At 47.6% G+C, this 21,225-nt stretch overlaps 2 protein-coding genes across 4 annotated transcripts in view; one reads left to right on the top strand and one right to left on the bottom strand.

Annotated features, from left to right (window-relative positions):
- Positions 1-1,593: 1,593 nt before the first annotated feature.
- SF3A1 (splicing factor 3a subunit 1) lies at positions 1,594-20,583 on the bottom strand. The gene is made up of 16 exons (XM_041728901.1): positions 20,392-20,583; positions 17,953-18,074; positions 13,804-14,011; positions 12,398-12,655; positions 9,697-9,771; positions 8,802-8,952; positions 8,287-8,480; positions 7,290-7,407; positions 6,792-6,977; positions 5,990-6,111; positions 5,641-5,886; positions 4,688-4,895; positions 4,062-4,216; positions 3,082-3,183; positions 2,902-2,973; positions 1,594-2,116 (listed from the first exon to the last, which is right to left on the bottom strand). The coding sequence occupies exons 1-16, from the start codon at positions 20,452-20,454 to the stop codon at positions 2,015-2,017; spliced, it is 2,382 nt and encodes a 793-aa protein (XP_041584835.1). The 5' UTR covers positions 20,455-20,583; the 3' UTR covers positions 1,594-2,014.
- Positions 20,450-21,225, top strand: part of CCDC157 (coiled-coil domain containing 157) — a 14,916-nt gene continuing 14,140 nt past the window's right edge. For 2 of the 3 annotated variants that reach the window (XM_041728902.1, XM_041728904.1), the window contains exon 1: positions 20,450-20,874. The gene's annotated coding sequence lies outside the window, so the exon portion shown is untranslated. Of the gene's footprint in view, positions 20,875-21,022; positions 21,180-21,225 lie in introns of those variants that run through there. The other variant, XM_041728903.1, reaches the window with a different exon arrangement.

The following is a 21,225-nucleotide window of genomic DNA, read 5'->3' as shown; positions in this document are numbered from 1 at the left end:
ACAGCCTATTCCCCATCCCCAGAGCCAACCCCAGGAAGAATGGAGAGCCTGAAGCATAAAACACCCCCAGGTCTCCTGACCCCCATTCCAGGTGATGATCAATGCAATTTTGAGTGTTAAGCAGCCAGCACTTCATTTTAGGCACCCAAACCATAGAGCCCACTTCAACCCTGGCTCCTGGGAAAACATCCAGTAAGCAGGTGGGAGGTAGAGGTCAAACAGGGTGAGGAATAATATCCCTCAATCAAGTTAAAAATGTGAGGGATCTAGCTGTTTGTAATGGAGCCATACAAGTGTCACTGTAGAAAGGCCACCTGAGCCCTAGGTCTGGAGTCAGAAGCTTTGAGTTTGTGAGTATATATGGGACTAGAGGGGTGGTGGTGGTGGTGGTAGCGGTAGAGAGCAGAGTGGGGTGGTAACTAGGATACTGGTTCTATGACCTTGGGAATGGCCTCCCCCCTTTGAGCCCTGGAGTTGACCTCGTGAGGCAGCTAGCTGGATCCAATGGAAGGACTGCAAAGAAAAGGCATAAGGTACTCTCGGGATAAACACGAGTGAGATCCTCTCAGAATAAAGTGAGATTTAGGTTTCAAACCAGGAAATAGTTTTCAACAGGCTCTCACCTTCCTCCCTCTAAACACCCACAGCAGCGCCTAACTCCCTGTGATAGCACAATTCCAAAAATAAGCCTACGTCTGGCTCTTACTAGGGAGCAAGCCTGTGACAAGCGTTTAGCACACATTCTCTTTTCAGCTTCTTACTGTGTGACTGTGGGCATGCAACCCACTGTCTCTGTTCTCAGTTGACTCAAGTAGAAAACAGAAATACTCAATATTACATAAGTTAAAATTGTTGAAGTACTTAAAACAATAAGAAGTAAGTTGGTTAAGTTTTATAAAATCTTTAAAAGGGTTCATGGCTGGAGCACCTGGCTGCCTCAAGTTGGTTATGTGTCTGCCTTTGGCTCAGGTCATGATCCCAGTCCTGGGATCAAGTCCTACATTGGGCTCCCTGCTGAGCAAGGGAGCCTGCTTCTCCATCTCCCTCTGCCTGCAGCTCCCCCTGCTTGTGCTCTTTGGCACTCTATAAAATAAATCTTTAAAAAAAAAAAGTTCATAGCTGTGGCACATTTAAGTATTTTTTAAATAAATATAATTTTAAAAAACTTCATGTCCCTGTGCTCTCCCAGGGTAAGCCACCAGCCTAAGGACACAGGGCCAATCAGGTGATGGGTGATTCCAGGCCTGTAGGAAACTGCCACCTGAGTCTCACCCACATGTGTTTCTCTGTCACTCACTAGCCTAGGAACTATTATCACACTTGTCCTTGCTCTTCTGTGGTCCTGGTATGCTAAAAGCATTTTGTAGCAGTCTATTAAATACATATAGTATGCTTTTGAAAAATCCAAGTATTTTAAGAGCTATAAAAATAAATCTTTCTAAAATTCATAAAAGACTTGGTAGTGATAAGAATTTAGTTCAAAGTCCAACATTCCTCGGAGCAGAAGAAGAGCCACAAGGTAGCGTGCCTGCTCCCACTGCCTTGGGTCTGGACAGGACACAGGTGGCCAAGGGACAAGTCTTCTGACACTGATTTCACAAGAAGGATACAAGAGGTTTATTAGACAACCATGGCAAGATACAAAATGATTAACAATGAGAACAACCATATTCTATCAGCCACGTGCCACTTAGTACTGTATGACAACTATCCCACAGGACATTTCTGAGTTCACATCTCCTAACATGCTACTCAAAGAAATGAATCCCCTCAAGTCAAGACTCAAACACAAAAGGATTCCAGAGACCACTGGGGAGAAGACTGGCTTAGAAAGCTCTCCCTTACCCATGTGAAGAAGAAAACTTGTCAGGACAATTTGAATTTCCAAATTTAGTTGAGAGAGAAACAAATGTGCAAGGCAGGGTCTCCTGGGGCTGGGGCAGAGAATAGGGCAGTGGGAGACAGGAGAGGCAAAAACGGCAGTGGCTGAGATCTAACAGCAGGTTTCTCTCCTCTACTTCTTCCGCCCGCCTCTCTCCTTGAGGGCCAAGTGGATAATGGCACCATTGGCCATGTTGTAGTAAGCCAGTGAGTTGGAATCCTTGATGAAAATACCCTGGAAAACAGATAGTATGCTTTAGCACAGGGCATCCTGGCCCTAAGTAGTGTACAGTCTCATAATTCCCAACATCCATTCACTCTGAACTCAGTGAATACAGCAGCCTGCAACAAGATGGGGCACTGGTGGGGGTGGGGATGGGGGTGGCAGAGGGTGACATTGAAGGTCTCTGGTTCCCCCTAGAATGCTCTGCTTTCCTTCCTTCCTACTAACCCATGCTTTTCCTCTTTGTCAACTCCCCAGATGTTGACCCAGACCAGCCCCATGGAATTCTGACTCTCAAATCATAAGACCTTTTAGAGATCAATCCAAGAGTCTCATTTTATAGAACAGGAAACTGAGGCTCAGGAATTTGTCAAAGTCCTGAGAGGGAGAATAAAGCAGCCCCATTGTGGCCAGGTGGGTACCAGGTTGAGCTGTATGATCAGTTCTGTGTCCCTGCACAAAGCCAGGCTACCCCATACCACACTGGCTGAGTTGGCTCCACCACTGGGCCTGAAGCCCACTATACATTCCCAAGTCTAGTTCCTGATGTCCACCCTAGCCACTGAGGCAAAAGATTTTGGGCCACACACAAGACTATACTGCGAGGGCTCCCCCTACCAGAGCCTCGCCCTGTCTGGCTAACCTGCCCTGGCACTCTCAGGCAGCATCACTTCTAGGACAGACTCATGTGGCCACCCCAACATCTCCCCATTCCTTTATTCCACAGAGGAGTTAGCTTCTGGGATGGCAGAGGTGTTGAGACTCAAGGGGCAGGACCACTGACTTATCTGACTTACCTCATACTGTAGCTTCTGTTTCCCTGCAGGCATACCCGTAGCTTCATGAATCTTCACCTTGATGACAGAGACCTGTGGGACCAAAAGATTGCTCACCCCTTTGCTAAGGTCAGCTGAAGAAAGCTGCCCCGTCTTCTTGAACCCCCTGTACCTGATGTCAGTTAGCCACAGATCTCATACCTGGTCTGTGAGTGGGAGCGTGAAGACCAGCACTTGTCCGTTCAGTTTCCATTCAGTCTTATCCTGCATGTTGGGCACTTGAACTTTGATAGACACTGGACCCTACAAAACAGGACATGGCCATTATGCCCTGGGAACCCTGAGCCCATCAGGAACTATGCTCTCCTATTCCTGGGCCAATCTAAACAATGTCACCTGTCCGTCTGGGCTCTTGGACTCTGGCCCAATTCACTACTAATGTAACTAGTGACATGGCACAACTGACTCCCCATTTTCAAGATTTGGTTTCTATTTATTTATTTTTTTTTTTAAGATTTTTATTTATTCATTCATGAGAGACACACACACAGAGAGAGAGGCAGAGACACAGAGGGAGAAGCAGGCTCCATGCGGGGAGCCCGACGCGGGACTCAATCCCAGGACTCCAGGATCACACCCTGGGCCAAGGGCAGGCACTAAACCACTGAGCCACCCAGGGATTCCCCTTGGTTTCTCTTTAAAATGACTTCTACCCTGACTCCTGGTGAGTCTGGAACTGAAAAAGTGCTAAGAAAATGCCGAGCAGTGGTGCCTGGTGGCTTAGTTGGTTGAACATCTGCCTTTGGCTCAGGTCATGATCCCAGGGTACTGGGATCAAACCCCAGGTCGGGCTCCTTGCTCAGCAGGAGTCTGCTTCTCCCTCTCCCCCAGGCTTGTGCATGCTCTAATATATAAAATCTTTATTTTTTCGAAGAGATTTTATTTATTTCAGACAAAGAGAGTGTGCGAGAGCAAGCGATTATGGGGAAAGGAGGGGCTGAGGGAGAAGGAGAAGCCGACTCCCTGCTAAGCAAGGAACCTGATGTGGAGCTTGATCCCAGGACCCTGAGATCATAACCCGAACTGAAGGCAGATACTTAGCCAGGTAGTGTGTAACTGCAGCAGGACTGGATCCCCCAACTAGACACCACGGCCACGGGTGTCACTCTGATATCACATACCTTGTTTCTGCGCAGGAACTCCTCCTCAGGCACGAGACTGTCCTCTGTCTTCAGTTTCTTGGAGGCTGGTTCATCCTCCATGGGAGGCGGGGGGTGGACAGGGGGCATTGGGGCTGGAGCTGGGACAGGTGCCACAGGTGGAGCAGGCACAAACGCTGCAAGGACAAGAACACTCTCATGAGTGGGAGGAAGGCCCTGGACTGAGGGCCAGTGAGAAGTGAGGGGAGATTGCAAAGGTATCCTGCTCTTCCCAGTTAGAGGTGTGAAGGGTCAACTCCTTGTTAAGTCTGGCAGCCAGCAGGTTCCCTGGCAGGGAGGCCCGGGAGACTGCCCATAACAGACAGCAAATTCCCTGCCAGCAGGGGCCAGTGGACAGCAAGCATGACCGGGCCTCTGCACCTGTCTGGGGCCTGACCATTCAGTACACAAACCCCACTATCTCCCCCAGGACCTGTGACTGCCCAGCTCCTAGCCCAGGGATCATTCATGTGGGGAAGCCATGGCTTTCCTCTGGGCTGGGCCCCAGCTAAAATAGCTGGCCACTACCATTAGCCACTGCTCTGCTCACAGAGTTTGGTCTATAGTGCTGACCCAATAGTCTGGCAAGTGATACAAGAGACACTGACCTGTTGGCACAATCATGGGAGGTGGGCGGGGTGCCATGATAGGAGGGGCCGAGGGAGGCATGGGCACCACGTTGATCCTGGGTGCATGGATGATAGGTGGCATGGGTGCAATCACTGAGCCTGGGGGTAGTCGGACCACTGATGCCATCGGGGGTCGGGGCATGACAGGTACTGCAGACACAACTGTGGTACGAACAGGAGGTGGCATCTGTGGGGGAGAAGAGATCCATTAGGTCACAGGAAGCCAAAACGGGACCTTTAGGCCATATAAGGCCACTGATTAGCCACCTGTAGCCTTTGAGGATGAGGGCTGGACAGCTCTGACAGAGTCCAGCCTCACAACCAGACTCTGACAGGAACTATGCCGAGAGGCTCAGGAAGACACTCTTTCCACTTGCGAGTCAACCAGCTGCTTGTGGCAGACACTGAAAGAGCCACTAAAGAGGCTGATGGGGATCCCTGGGTGGCTCAGTGGTTTAGTGCCTGCCTTTGGCCCAGGGCGTGATCCCAGAGTCCTGGGATCGAGTCCCACATCGGGCTCCCTGTATGGAGCCTGCTTCTCCTTCTGCCTGTGTCTCTGCCTCTCTGTGTGTCTCTCATAAGTAAATAAATAAAATCTTAAAAAAAAAAAAAAAAAAAAAAAAAGCTGACCTCAACTTCGTTTTCTGGAGTCGGGCCATCAGTACGTGAAGACCTGTTAAGCCCTGTAGCCCTTCTCTGCCCCAAGCCTGCTTCTCACAATTTGCCTCTTGCCTCCCTCCCTATTCCAATCCTCCCACAGATGGAAGATCAGACTAGAGGTTCCCACTGAAAATTAAAGAGTCCTTTGTCTCTCAACTTGACACAAGCAGTACTTGGGCTCTACCATAAAGAAGTTGTCCTTCACAGCCAATAGTGTCTGGCCCCAAGAACCAAACTCTACAAGATCAGTCCCAAAATAGATATTGGCTTACTGCAGGTGGCCGGGGCACAGAGGTAATGGGTGGGGCAGAGCTAGGAATGTTGGTGGCTGAAGATGGAGGTGGTGGCTGCTGGGGAAGTTCATTGGGTTTGCTGGGGCCAATCTTCTCTTTGGTATCATCCTCTGGCACTAGGCCCTTGGCCTTGTGGATGGCTTCTATCTGCTCCTGGAGGGTAATATTGGCCTGGGCAGCCTGCTGGGTCCGGGCCATGCTGCCTGAGTGGCCATCCCAGGTCACCTGCAAGGAAAAGCAAGGCCACAGATTGTCAAGGGTCCTAGAATACAGCCCAAGTCTAGGTGTATGAGGGTGGGGAAGGCACTAGGATCCATCAGAACCGTACCTTTTCCTCTGGCTTCTGGATCTCCTCCTCACCGATCTTCTTACCGATGGCTGTTTCCTCTACGCCAAAGATGTCAGTACGCCGCTCAGCCAACTGTTTCAAGCTGCTCTCGATATCCAGACCTAGATACAATCACAGAATAGAGGCAGGGGACAAAAAGGAAACTAAAACCAGGTGCCTTTCTAATAGAACTCTCCTGGTGCAGGGTATAGGGTAGCCCCATGGGGACAGGCTGAGTCTGGGTCCCAACAAGGCATGCCTCTCCTCTAAGCCTGGGGAAAGCTGCCTGGTCAGCACTAAGCCTGTACATTAGAGCTTGTCCAACCACTTGACTTACGAAAAGCAACTGAGAGACCAAGTCACACAAATGGCAAGTAGCAGTCAGGACTAAATGCTCAGTCTCCTGCCTCTGGGACAAAAGTATTCTTCCTATTGTGACTCATTTCAAAGGCACTCAGGGTGCTCCAGCCACCCAAGCCCTCATTCTAAGACAGCCCCCAAAAGGTCAACTTTCCTAGCTCTGAAACCTCTGGGATGCCATCCATGTCAGGTGCCTGCCTTTAGAGGAGAAGTCTTATAAAGAGTCTTTTTTTTTTTTTTTTTTTTTATAAAGAGTCTTTATAGAAAATGGGGAGTTCATTTGTAGCATCACAGGATCCACTATCCTCAAAGTTTTTTGTTGATCTTAGTTGTTGCCATTTACTTAAAGCAAGTTTACCATGGTCTAGAGACTCCTATGGGTCAAACTGAGTCAGGACTGAGTCAGAGAAGTATGGACGGGGTGGGAGAACCGCCACCTCACCTGGTGCATAAACTTCATCATCACTCTGCTTCTCACGGATGGAGCGGTCTCGCTGCTCTAGCCAGCGGGGATCAAGGAGTCCAATGCGCATATGTTCCTGCATTTTGCTGGCAGGGATCTTCTCCCCCGTGATAGGAGACACAAGATATTCATCTGGAGCAGGAGCTGGAGGCAGGGGCTTGGAAGCTAAAAGGAAACAGAGATGCCTGAATGAGAACACTGGAAAGTAGTCACGGTCAAGACTGTTGTTTCATTTACACATCACTCATCTGAGACACATCCATTTAGTACCATGCTATACCTGGTACTATGCAGGTATAGTACCTGCACAGTACCTGGGCACCAGAGATGACTGGGCACCAGAGATGACTCAGCTCTGTTCCCCACTGCTAGGCCTGCGAAGGAGGGGTTATCAATGCCTTCGAGACAAGCCACCTCACCTTCTCCTAGAAACAGATAGCTCTGGGGAACGTTTGAAGGCAGGAATGCAGGCCCTACCTTTGGGGTCATAGTCCTTCCGAACAATGACCTGGTCTGGAGTTGGGGGCAGAGGAGGCGGCATCGGTGTCTCTGGGGGTGGGGGCACTTTCTGCCCTTCTTCTTCATCATCTGAACCCTGAAAAGCAAAGCAATGGTAGGATTCAGAGAATGGCTGACAGACCACCTCCTTGAAGCTAAGCCCTGATGGCTCTCAGGGTGGCAAGGAGCTTAGGTCTTTGCCAGCCAGCATCTATGTGCTAAGCCTCTGGGGGCAGCCGAGGCCAGCCGGCAGCTGGCCAAGCTGTTTCCTCACAACATGAATGGGAGTGCTAGGGGCTGTGGTGCTAACACTCCACCCAGGCATTTCCAGCAGCTGGCACCAGGCAGTCCCAGGAGACCAAGGGCACTTAAACATGCTGGGGAGGGAGGGTGCGGGGGGCAAGTCAGTGCTCAATGGTAGCTGCTCATGGAGCAATGCTGGGAGGGAGAGAAAAAGTTAATTCCCACAGACACAGGGGCCTTTCTTCTCACACACAATTTCTTTCCAAGAGGAGGAGAGCAGCTTGGCTCCGGAGACTCTATGCCTGCCTGGGGCGGGAGGGGGGGTAGGGGTGGTAGAGGAGGCCGAAAAGCACAGTCTACACTGATAAAAGCTCTGGGAACCGCTAATCATCTGGGCCTAGGCTCAAATGCATCAAAGCATGTGGCAAAAAGTGTTCCCTGAGAGCTGGCATGGGGGCAGGGGAGAATAGGGCCTCTGGGCCAAGGGGGGAAGGTCACAGAACAGAGCCAGAACAGCTTTTAGATCCTTGCCTGTGAATGAATCTTTGTTGCCAGAGCTAGAAAGAGGCTCTATGCTGCCTGGGTTTGGGCAGCTGCTCAGCTGGGATCCCTTTTTGGGACCCATGCCTCCTTTCAAGGTTCATAAAGGAGCTGGATCTGACTTGTGGAAAGCACCATCTCCTTAAGCTCCAGAGGGAAAGGCCGGCTTGCAGGACCTCCCAGGAGCATATACCTCATCCATATCTTGCACTTGAGTATCCTGGTCCAACTGGGAAGGAGGCTCCTCTGCCTTCTCCTGTTTCTCATCCTCTTCATCAGACTCGACCTCCATTTCAACCTCTTCACTCTCCCCAAACTTCTCATAGCGCTCCTGAATGAGGATTCGGGCCCCCAGCTCCTCCGGGGTGGTTGGGGGAGGGAAATTCCCTGGTAGAGGGTGATTCAGAGTCAAAGGCAACCTCCACACACAATCCTTAGCAAAGACCCATCAGTCTGCCCTCCCCACACTGTAAGCTCTCCAAGGGCCCGATTTCTCTTCCAGCTCCAGACGTCCACCCAACATCTGGCACGATGTTTGCTCTATTGGGTTTAAGTGGGGGCAATGTGGCAAATCTGAAGGTTTCTGATAGCAGAGATGAAACAGACAGATAAAACTCTCTGGGGGACTGTGCTGCTCCCTGGGAAAAGATGTATACCTGAGATGTTCCAGGATGGCTCCTGGCTACTCATCTGGAGTCACAGATCTACCTTGCTCATTGGGTTGGAAGTCCACGGTTTCCACCACCACAAAATCATGCCAGTCGATCTGTGCATAAGCCACCCGTTCCTTCTCCTTCTCCTCCTCTTCCTTCTTCCTCTCTCGCTCCTGGAACTTGGCCCACTCCACCCGGTAACATACCTGAAGAGACAGAAATGGCATGATGCTAAGCTGATCAGGGTCTGCTGCTGATGGGGCTGTCACTTCCAGGCCCTTCACCAAATCCAGCATCTCCTTTGAAACAGGAGGCTGTTCTGTCTACAGGGAGAACTTCCTGGAGGAAACGCTGGTATTTGCATTTGGTTTCAGTCAGGCCCATAGATTGGAAAAAATAAAAATTCTAAATGTCACAGAAACCTTGTGTCTGGGCCCCAAGGGCAGCCATTTGTTATAACCTCAGTTTTCTGCTTGAGTTGGCAAGGAGGTCTATGCTCACAGAGCAGCAAACTCTGTCCCAGGAAGTGTGTGTGACAACAAGTACCCACAAGAGAAGCAGCAATCTGAGAACCTGAGAAACAAAGGCTTCATGCAGCCACCCAGAACAGGCAGCACCAATATGCCTTCTCTCTCCTTGACTCTGAAAACTTGGGGCAGCAAAAGGCATTTGTCACCAGCAAGCCTATTCAGGAGTTGGCTTCTAATCATCTAATCTAATAATCAACTGACTTCTAGTGAGGACAGAAAAGAAGAAGATCCAGTAACGCTAAGAGAAAGTAGAAAGAGAGCAGAGTCCAGGGTTCTTCAGCCTTTGTGGCCATAAGGCCTTTCTTCCCCCCACTCCTGTGCCTGAACTGAATAAGGTCCACCTCAGAGCCTTGTTCCAAGTATGAAACAACCCACACAAAGTCATTCACACCACCACTAACTAGCTATAATTCAGTTTACCTGGTCCAAAACTTCTCGAGGGTTCTCCGCCTCTTTCTTGAGCTTTGTAAATAAGCCTTTAGGGGGAATCAAGATCTGCAATATGAAGAGTTAAAGCAGGTGTCAGTGCCACACAATATAGGACAAACAAGTGGCCTTCCGGGACCTGTAGAAAGGCACAGGAATAGTGAGAGGATGGGGTTCCAGGTCCCAATTCCAGCTCCACTTTGCTGTGTGACTTTGGGCAAGTTACTTAACCTCTGTAACTTGGCTGCCTTCTACAAATAGTGACACCACCACTTAAAGCTGGCAGAGTCAACTTTAAAAACTGTTGCAAGGATCGGCAGGAAAATAGGCAAAAGCACTGCCCATCACTCAGCATATAGTGTACATGTGCTGGCTGGTCTCAGGGCACAGGGCTGCTCCTACCCTTTTGCACATGCTCCCCTGACAACCCGGACTCCAGACTGCCGCCTACAGACTTCATCTCCTACATTCCGTCCCCTGCTTTCTATTCTCTGTAGTATTTATTACCATCGGACATCCACTGACGTTGCACTTGCTTGTCCCCCTCACCGGAACAGAAACTACACAAAAACAGAGATTTCTATCTTCAGTTTACTACTTTATGTCTAGCATTTGAAATAAAGTCTGACAACGAACATATATTTGATGAGACAACAAATGGCTTTGTTCAAAACAGCACAAATTCCCAATAGTATTTATTGTCACTAGTAAAGTGGTTCAGCCCCACTCTATCCTCCCTATACCTCTACCTCATGAATAAATCTATTCCTAGGGTCTCCAATGACTAGAGACAGACACCAGTGACCTCAGGTTAAAATGCTAATGTCAATACCCAAATCTTGAAAGGGAAGAACAGGAAAATAACAGAATAAAAAGGAATCTCGAGACCTTCAACCCTGGAAGTAGTACACAAAGGAAAAATAACACAGGGCTTAATTAAAATTGCTCCTGGATAACTAATTACACAAAACCTTTGGCTTTCATGATTGTTATTTTAGCTATTCCACCACCATTTTTGGATTTGATCATTTTCCAAACACACGCACCTTTATAATCCTTTCTAGTTACATACTTAAAGTGAACTAAGAGTAAATCATTACAAATCTTTTCAAGTCAGATCTTTAACGTACTGCTCTAAAAAACAAAAACAGATGTATAAACCACACCAGTAAAGAGGGAAGACAACCTCAGATACATGTGGAGCAAGAAAAACAAGCCACTGGCAAATCTGTATCAGTGTACTCTGCAAGAAATTAATTTGTTTTTAAATATTAATATTGACTTGTCCCAATCTTGATTCTAACAATGTAGCATGATAATTAAGATCTTTTTTTTTTTTTTAATTTTTTTTTTATTTATGATAGTCACAGAGAGAGAGAGAGGCAGAGACACAGGCAGAGGGAGAAGCAGGCTCCATGCACCGGGAGCCTGACGTGGGATTCGATCCCGGGTCTCCAGGATCGCGCCCCGGGCCAAAGGCAGGCGCCAAACCGCTGCGCCACCCAGGGATCCCTTTTTTTTTTTAAATTTTTTTTTAATTTATGATAGTCACAGAGAGAGAGAGAGAGGCAGAGACACAGGCAGAGGGAGAAGATCTTCTTAATCCAGACCCTAACACCCAGATCTCAGGTTCTGGAGTAAAAATGCCAGAGTTCAAGTCCCAGTTTAGCAAGCCCTAGCTGTGTGATCCTGTCCAAGTTAACTGTGTGCCTACTTCCTGTGTAAAATAAGTACGAGTGGCTACCTTGTAAATTACTAGAGATTAAATGACAGAATGCTACATATACAAGTATTCCAACAATACTAGCTTATCCTTACTTATGTTAAATTGTTTTCCAGTACTTTTTTTTTTTTTTAATTCAGTTTGCCAACATATAGAACACCCAGTGCTCAACACATCATGTGCTCTCCTTAATCCCCATCACCTAGTTACCCCAACCCCTAACCCCAGTGCTTATTTACATTATAGTTCTAATTTAAGGTACTCCTCAGGGTGAAAAACAATAGAAGTATTTGAGTGCAGCTACTTACTAGCTGACAGACCATGAATAAATGACTTCAACTCTCTGAGCCTATTTCTGCTTTTGAAAAAGGGTAGAGGGGGATGCCTGTGTAGCTCAGTGGTTGAGCATCTGCCTTCAGCTCAAGGCACGATCCTGGAGTCCCAGGATTGAGTCCCACATCAGGATCCCTGCAGGGAGCCTACTTTTCCCTCTGCCTATGTCTCTTTGCCTCTCTCTATCTCTCCCTAATACATAAAATCTTTTAAAAAAAATTGCCTTATAAAGAAATAAAGGGGAAGGAGGGAATATCTCCTAGGTTCTTATGAAGAGCAAACTGGGCAAAAGGAGGTAATTATTAAGGGCTTGCTTCTTCTCACATCTGTGCTAAGCAACTGAATATTTCAATATACTTTAAAAGCAGCTAGCATCACTTGGCCTTGTCACACAGCAGGCACCAGCCTAATGGCAGTTATCAATCACACATTTTACTTCTATTTAAAACCAGCAGTCTATGTCACATTTAAGAGGCAGAACTGAATTAGAAATCAAGATCCTACACTGAAGTATAATTTTTAACACCTGCCTGAGGGTCCACAGAGTCATGTCCTTATAGACACGAGTAGATCCAGTGCTTATTCATGGTGCCTTCTTTCCCTAGGCCCAGCACCCCCACCCCTGCCCTGGTGAGGCACCTTGGTGTACTGCTCCACCAGCTTTGTGAAGTAGTTGAAGAGGCTGTGCTGCGGGCGGAGGAAGTCAAACTGGTAGTTGCGCTGCTCTTTCTGCATCAGTTGGGTCAGAAACTGGCGGCCATTCCTGGCCACAAACTGAGCTGTCAGCTTTACCACATCCAGGTCGAAGGCTGAGATGGATGGGGGGTCTGCGATGAACTCAAACTCAGGAGGGGGCTCTTTGGGCACGATGGTCTCTTGGATCACCTGGGCTTGGACCTAAGATGCAGAGAGAATGTGAGGCTTGAGAGGTGATGGGAAGACACCCCAGACAGGATGGCAGAGACCTCTACACTCCTGTTAATCATGTAAACACCTCTGGCCCATGGTGTGAGAATCCTAACTCATAAGAGTGCCAGTTTCTTGGCAAACTGTAGACTCAGATTCCCAAATGGCTTCGAGCAAGAACCTTGCCCTTCTGTATTTTTGCTGTTGCCCTGAAATCAAGGGTCAAAACTGAGGGGCAGAAGATCTGACGGGACAATGCCTTATTAAACCCCACCCGAGGAGGACGGAGGACACAGTAAGCCCTACATGTGTGCAGAGGACCCCCTGGACAGAGAACTTCCATGTTTGTTACCTCATCTGGCCTCCACATGAACCATGTGGTGGATAGAACAGGTACTGTGAGTCCCTTTTATAGATGAGGAAACTGAGGTAGTCTGAGGCCTTAGCAGTAGTAAATGGTAATGCATGGTCATGGAATCTATTCCAACCTTTATTTCCCACTGTAAAACAGGAGGTAGCTTTTTCCACCATGGTCCAGGAATAGAGCAAAGAGAAGGGACCAGACTAGGTCTATAAAGGAGGCAAAATGTGCCAGCTCTTCTTGTTCTCATTGACAACCCTAACTGTCCTAAGTGATGGACCTAAAGAGGATTAGGGTATTACAGCAGGCCACAAGGAAGGGCCCTGGGAAGATGGGATGGATGAGAGGGATGGCTCAAGAAGGGGCCCACAAGCCACATCACAGCACTCTCCTCACTCCATGGTCAAGGCAAAAAGTACAGGCTATGAACTTGAACTCTGTGGACTATTGACTCTATGGCCCAGGTAAATCCTACTTCCCCAAGTGTCAGGTTCCTCATCTGTAAAATGGTCACTTTGCTGTTCTCCTCAAGCAGCTGCTGTGCGGTGCCAACAAGACTCCTAAAGTACTGAGCATAGAGCCAGATAAGCAATGCTTAGGAAATGTCAAAGGCGGCAATACTATGCTGCCTGAGCCTCAGTGTCTGCCTCTGTGGATAAAAACCTCATGTTTCTCCTGGCTAGCAGTGAAGTTTGGATAACAGAGTTCATTATCCTTCCCTCCCTGGCCTGGCTTCCCTTTCAGCCCCGGGGATATGAAGGAAGGGGATGGCTCTAACCTTCTGGGGCAGCTGCTGCTGGGTGGCCTGCTGTTGCTGCTGCATGACCTTGGGGATGGCGGCTGAGGGCTCCTGAGCCTTCCCCTCCTTGAACTCGCTGACCTTGTGGCGGTAGTAGGCATGGTAAGGGTCATTGGGGTTCAAGAAGTTAAACTTGGGGTTGTTGATCTCATTCTGTCGTATCCTAGCTTCAAATTCAGGTCCGTTTCTACAAGGAGGAAAAGAGAAGAATTAACACTACAATCCTTACAACTACCCAGATGCAGAACACTGCCGATTCAAGCCCCCTCCATGCCACTACTCATCACTCAAACTAGCCCATCCCTGAATGAAGCAGAGGTCCTCCATGAAGCTCCTGGCATCAGTGGTCAAAGTCATCTGCCTCCTCCAAGCCCGAGCCAGGCTTGGGCCCATAAGGTCTCTCAGACTTGTCGCTCCTATAGTTCTTCTGCTAGTCTTGCCATCCAAAACTATCTAAACTTACTGTTTTTTTTTAATAAACTTATTTTAAAATGTACTTTGAAAGAAAAACATGTATTACTACTGCAACTAAAAATCAGTGTGACTTTACTAACAAAAGCGTAAAATTAAACACAATGAAAACAAACTAATATAATTAAAGTCTAGTTCCAAATTTGCTGAGACTGAGGCAGGTTCTTTTAGTTAAAAAGAGAGATGAGGGGCAGCCTGGATGGCTCAGCGGTTTAGCACCACCTTCGGCCCAGGGCGTGATCCTGGAGATCCTGGACCAAGTCCCATGTCAGGCTCCCTGCATGGAGCCTGCTTCTCCCTCTGCCTGTGTCTCTGCCTCTCTGTGTCTCTCATGAATAAATTCTTTAAAAAAAAATAAAAAGAGAGATGATGGAGTGCTGGAGTGGTGTTAAAGACATACTAGTACCAAACTGACACTTTGTCACACAAAGTGTAACCACAAGGACTGAAAAAAACATCGAAATGTAAACAATTTGGTGTAATGTTTTCCCAAGTACTACCTAAAATCACCTCATTTAATACCAGGTGGGGCTCCCGCAAGAAACACTGCTCTCCAAGGACCTGGATCTGTGCTGATGCATAAGGCACATCCAGATGACAAGGGGAGTGGTAAGAACAGAAGGGAGGCCTCTCATCTCTCCCCATACCGAGACCGTTTCCCACATACGCCCCAGGTCCCCAGTTTGCATGCCTTAAAAAAATCTCAGGTTAACAATTTTTTTAAAAAAAATAAAAGGTGCCTCCCATGATTTTAGGGAATCCTGGCCTTGCTAGTTGGAGAGAGTGAGAGGGTACAGGCAATGCTGTGCCCCAGATTAGCCACCATAACAAACTATGTCATGGCAGTGGTCATCAATAACCCAGGCTAGCTCCTTTGCAAGTTCTGGTCACACACTGTAGCATGAATAACACCACGAAGTCTCAATTAGGCAGTGCATGAGTCCAACTGGAACCTAATGCTGGGGAAGAAGCATCTTCCACCTTCTCAACTAATACAAACCAATTACAAGGAAAAAGAGGAGTACACACTTAGATACTGCTAAAATAGGCCATCATACCCAGCAAACATCCAGGGCAGACAAAGGGCTGCTAGAAAAGGAGGGGGCTCTGCTTGTCTCCTCTATCACTGCCTCCTAAGTCATAACCTCACCACATCTGGGAATAATCTGAAAGAAAACAAGGCAGGAATGCTCATTCCAATCTATTCTGTTCCTTTAAATTAACTTAATGTTAATTTTAGAATTATGTTCTCTAACACAAGGAACAGATTTCAGCAGAAAAAGACATGATTCTGAGTCAACCCAGCTGGTGGGACTTTTTAAGGGTAATTTCCACTTCAGTTTCTTGACAGGAAAATGCAGGGAAAGGAAGACCAAGTCTAGAGAGAAAAAAACTTCTTTCGGAAAAACATACTCAGTGATTTTAACTGTATGCTCCATCAATTGATATGTGAGACCCAACAGAAGTGAAAAGATGGTCTTGTATGCTTCCTTTATCACAGAGTGAGATGATGCTGGTCTGTTCCTTGATTGCAATGTAAATGAAAGCAAGTCCACAGTTTTTAGAAATGCCTACAAGGCAATCACCTTAGCCAAAAATAAATCTAGAAATATGGATGCATACATTTTTATTTTAAAGAAAACTTGGATACTCATTTCTGTGGCAGCAGAGATTGGCACAAAATTATTGGAAAGCTACTTGGCAAAATGCTTAAGAAAATCTTTAAAAACACTCTTTCAGCCAGTAATGTGCCACACAGAATTTTCTTCTAAGAAAACAATCTAGAAAGAAAAGAAAATGCTCAGATTTCCCCACAGCTTTGTTTGCCAAATTGAAAAGTTGGAAACAACCATGAAGGAAAATAGGAGACAGCCAAGTCAAGAAAGGCCCATCACCTCCACATGGTGCATCAAGGATGGCACAGCATCACAGAACCATGGAGCAACATGGGAAAATGCTCATAACACACCACAAAATGGAAAAGCAAGATGTGAAAGTATCTACTAGTATTACAAGGATCTAAAAAAGGATGTCAAGGACCAGAAGGAAACAGGAAAGTGAAAACAGCTGGTAGAAACTACTCTGGTAGATTGTGATGATTCTTCCTCTAACACCCTTTTCCTATTATTCTGTTTTTAAATTATCAAGGCGAAAAGAGAAGCATGAGCGTTGCTATGAGACATTAAACATTTATCATAAACACAACACTCACAGCCCTAAATCTGACACTGTTCAACCAAGCACAGAGCAGACTTAATGCAATACTCAGGTTAATCAAAGCCTTTGAAATGTGAGGATATAAATCTGCATGGACCCCAACATGCAAATGGCCTCAAGCAGAGTAACCTCTAGGTTTCACTTTATTAGGAGGTTGGAAAAGAAGGAGCCCTCTAAATCTTAAAAAAAGAAAAGGGGGGGGGGGCAACCCGGGTGGCTCAGCGATTTAGTACCGCCTTCAGCCCAGGACTTGATCCTGGGGTCCAGGGATCAAGTCCCACATCGGGCTTCCCGCATGGAGCCTGCTTCTCCCTCTGCATGTGTGTCCCTCATGAATAAATAAATAAAATCTTAAAAAAAAAAAAAAAAAAAAAAAAAGGAAGGAGCCCTCTATTAAACAATGTACTATGATGGGGATGCTGTCTCAGGGTCAAGGCATGGCCCTTGGGTCAGGGTCAGAGCATTTGCCCTGAGGGCAGTAGTCTGTTCTAGACCAGCTATTGCTTACATGCAGTGACCTGTCCAGTTCATTGACAGAAGCCAGAAATCTAGATTTATTGCACAATCTCATTTTTAAATGGTGGTAACTTATTCAAGTTAAAAAAAAAAAAAAATACTGTGATGGGGTGCCTGGGTGGCTCAGTTGGTTGAGTGTCAAGATTTTTGGTTTTGGCCCAGGTCATCATCTCATGGGTTGTGGGATGGAGCCCTGTGTCAGGTTCCCCACTCAGCGGGGAGTCTGCTTGAGGTTCTATCCCTCTGACCCTCCCTTCTCCCTACCTCCTCTCCCAGCTGGAAATAAATCTTTAAAAAATGTATACATTGTGAGGACAAACAAAAGCTCAATAGGCTGCATGTGGCCTGCTAGCTGTCAAAAGAATACTTTCAATACTTTAAACCAGGGGATATGCTGACCTTTGGAGTCAAGTGGCCATCAAGAGAATTTCACCTGAGGAAGTGGGAGCGTATAAAATATGATGGGGAAGGATGAGAGGAACCCTGCACTGATTTCCATGTCATCCACGAAGACAGCTGACACCTGTATGATGTACCTGAATTGCACTCAGCCTCATTCCTTCTCTCCTGCCTCACAACAACTCTGAAGCATTATTTTATTCCATTTTGCAGATGGGTCAGTTAAAGGTCTAAGGAGTGCAGTTCTTGCATGGTGAAAATGATCAACTCCCTTTTCATGTCTTCCTCCAGTCAGCAGCTCAGACACACACACACACACATTATCCATGACAGCTTTCCAGGCACTTCCTCAGGCCTACTTTGGAAGCACTGGCTCCTGGTGACCTGGGGATGGCGTGACTCACATTCTGCCATGGCCATATTGTCCTGGAGACGTCAATCTTGCCCACTGCCTACCTCACGACCCTGCTGTGGGGTTAGATAAGCTACCGGACCCAGGTGACAATGCAGAAGCAGCTATGTTACCTGGCCACAAAGCTGGCAGTCTTGTCAACGATATTCCTGACCTCCGGAGGAGGATAAATAATTCCCACCACTGGCTTGGAGGGGGTAGAATCCTCCTTTGAAGAAGCTTCTTCTTCTGTGGGCTGTGAAAAACAAAAGGAAAATGATGTCTCGACACTCCTGATCTCGGGGACTGGATCCCTACTGTCAACCTCCTCTAAAATTTATTGCCAATATAGACTCTCTCGTACGGACTTTTCTTGAGTTAGGACCCATTGCTCCAGAAAAGCAGTTCTCTTAATTGTACAGCGCTTGCATGGAACTCTCGCAGGGAACCACTGAAGAGAGCAGCCTCCTTGGCTTCCTGCTGCTAGCTGGTCTCAGTGACACTGAGAATCTGCATTTGTACCAAGAGTCCAGATAATGACTGCTGAATAAAGATAGGCGACTCTTTGCTGGCAGCTCCTTATGTCGTTTTCCTCTGCATCTATTCCAGTCTTTACCACTCAATGCTCAAATGTTTTGTGAAACCCTACTGGAATATACAACATCAACTATCCTGTAAATTCCAATATTCTTTCTTCACCAGTTTCTTTCCCTTAGTAAACAAAGGGTCAGTCTCTCATCTTAAAAAATAGCAGTTCCCTGCCCTAATATCCCTAATATTCTTTTCTGTGGCTGTCCTCTCCTCCTCTTCCTCTGATAGCTAAATTTCCTGAGTTCTCTGTCTTGCCATTCCTACCTATTTCCTCAGCTCCTGTTTGGTTCCCATCCATTTCAAGTGCTCTTGCCAAAGTCAAATATGACTGCCTACAGCCAACTACAGCAGTCATCTATCTGGTCATGTGACCACGACCATTCCTTCACAAACCTCTCCACTCAAATCCCAGGCCCCATTCTCATGTGTCTTGCCTTCTTGCTCACCATTCCTTCCGAGTTTCCTTCCTGGCTCCTGTTTCACCTCCTGCCCTATGTTAGAGTTCCCCAAAATTCTATTCTCCACAGTATTCACACTGTCCTCAGGCACTCCAACCATGGGTCCTTCACTTCCCCTAACACTTCTAGGCTGAACAATCACACACAAATTGATGTACCCGATCACTCTTGTGTGCCACAGAACTCCAGATCCAGCTGACTTCCAGGCACTTTCTTTTCTAACCACTTTTCTCATAACTGGCCAACAATATACTGTCATCCAGGACAGAAACATGGGCCTCCTTTCCCTTCCTCAGCCTCCACATTCAATGATAACATTTATCAAGCACGCAGTAGGTTCCATATACTTTTCTAAGAACTTTAAATAAATTAACTCTATAGCCTTTATAGCCCTTTCATGCATCTTTTGCCACCACTCTCCCAATCCTATGTTTCAATCACACTTTTTACTCTTTACCAGAGACATCATCTGATTCCTACCCTGATGTCTTTGCAATTATCTGGTATTACTTTGTTTACTTTTCCCCAAGTGACTTGGGAAATGCCAGGAATACAGATATATTTAAAATACTTGTGGTAAGGGTATAGACCTCTTCTATCATGTACTCTGCTGTATTCTGAACCCAAAGCAGGGTCACCATATAGTATGTATTCAATAAATGTTTGCTTAATGAATAAAGGATGCCATTAACCTTTCCAATCACCTGTCTGGCAAACTACTAATTCATCCTTCTAAAAGCCATTTACCTGTCACTCACGTAGGCTTCACCTACTTTAATTTCCCCTTCACTCCATCAAAGAAATGTTGCTTTGTTTCTTTTGTACCTGATAATAAAAGTGCCTATCACACAGTACTGCAATTATTTACACACCCTTTTCCCTCTCAGCTAATAAGTGCTGACTGTATCATTTACGGTGATCGAAAAAAATAAACATTTGTAGAATATTCATCTTATATCTGCCTCCCCACTAGAACCATGAGCTCCCTACACTAGTTGTGCTTCATTCATTCTGGGTAAGCCGGAGCATGGTACGGTGTTTGGCTTAGAGTAAGCACCAAGCAGATGCTGTGAACTGTCTAAACTGTACCGTACAGGATGCGAAATTAAGGACTGCTGGGCAAAAGCCGGCGGGAAAGGCGAGGGTGAGGAGGGCCAAGGGTGGGCCCAATAACCACAGAAAACCTGCGAATGGGCAGAATCAGTGTTTCTCAAACTTTAATCAATCACCTTGAGATATTATTAAAAATGTATTAATATTTAGGTCTAGCATTTCTAATGAACTCCCGGGCAACGTTGATGCTGTTGGTCCGTGGACCACACTTTAAGAACGACTGTTCCAAGGGCGCTTTCGTTACCGAAGGCCGCGCAAAGCGGGAAGCGCGCTGCCTCCCGGGACTTGTAGTCCTCCAAGCCCTCGTAAGCGGCCGCTTCTTCCTCTGCCTTAAGTGAGGAGTGCCCGCGCCGGAGGGGAGGGCCCAAGCCGAGGATAGGGCTGCCGGTCGAGGTGTGGGGGTCGCGGTACCTGTTTGGGCTCGGTGGCCGCGGGCGGCGGCGGGGGCACCGCCTGCACGGGTCCGGCCGGCATGACTGCGACGCTCAGGGCTGCCAGTCCGCCTCGCTGAAGGTGAGCGGTGCTGCGTCAAAGCAGCTCCCCGCACGGACGATACAACAAGCTCGCAAGATGGCGGCGTCCGAGAGACTCGACGCCAAGGAGGAGGAGCTGACGCACTTCCGGGACCGCCCCTTATTCATGATGCAACTTCCTGCTCCCGCCCTGGAGTGATCGGCGCGAGACGCCGTTGCCATGGCAGCGGTCGAGGCACCCAGTTAGGATTTGTGGGGGTTCCCTGGAGCCGTAGGCGCGTTGAGGGGCAGTTCCATGAGCCGACCAGACCACAGGGGCTAAGGCTGCGACGCAGGATCCTGGGGAGACGTTCTACATCACCCACCAGACGCTCTCCGCACGCACCCCACGGCCCTGGCCCCCCTCTCCTTTACTTTAAAGGTGGGTTCCTCTCCGACCCCGCCTTCAAGGGCCTTCCGCTCCCTCCCATTGGCCTGTCATTTTGGAGAACCCCTTCCCCTCCAACCTGCCTCCTCAAGGCCCCGCCTCCTTCCTCAGCCGGTTTCGCTTCATGCCTTCTTCCTTCAGACTCCCTTCCCAAGTCTCGAAATCAAATTCCCACTGGTTTCTCTTCCCGTGGGACTGCCTTTCAAGGTTCCATCCTCTGCCTTCCATAGTCCCGCCCTCAAGCCCCGTGGACCGTCTCGAATCAAGACTTCTTTAAGCTCCGTCCCTCACTCCCAAAGGTGCGTTCCTCCTGACCACTTCCTTAGTTTTACCGAGCTCACCTCG

This window comes from Vulpes lagopus, chromosome 14 (genome assembly GCF_018345385.1).
Source record: "Vulpes lagopus strain Blue_001 chromosome 14, ASM1834538v1, whole genome shotgun sequence".
NCBI lineage: Eukaryota > Metazoa > Chordata > Mammalia > Carnivora > Canidae > Vulpes > Vulpes lagopus.
The sequence above is the reverse complement of the archived record's forward strand: the minus strand, read 5'-3'. Positions and strand labels throughout refer to the sequence as shown.

Coding starts and splice junctions, on each gene's coding strand:
- SF3A1 (XM_041728901.1), bottom strand. CDS start 20,454: ATGCCGGCCGGACCCGTGCAGGCGGTGCCCCCGCCGCCGCCCGCGGCC. Junction 14,012..17,952: donor ACTGCCAGCTTTGTGGCCAG/GTAACATAGCTG, acceptor TCCTCCTTGTAG/AAACGGACCTGAATTTGAAG. Junction 8,953..9,696: donor CTCGAGAAGTTTTGGACCAG/GTAAACTGAATT, acceptor CTGTCTCTTCAG/GTATGTTACCGGGTGGAGTG.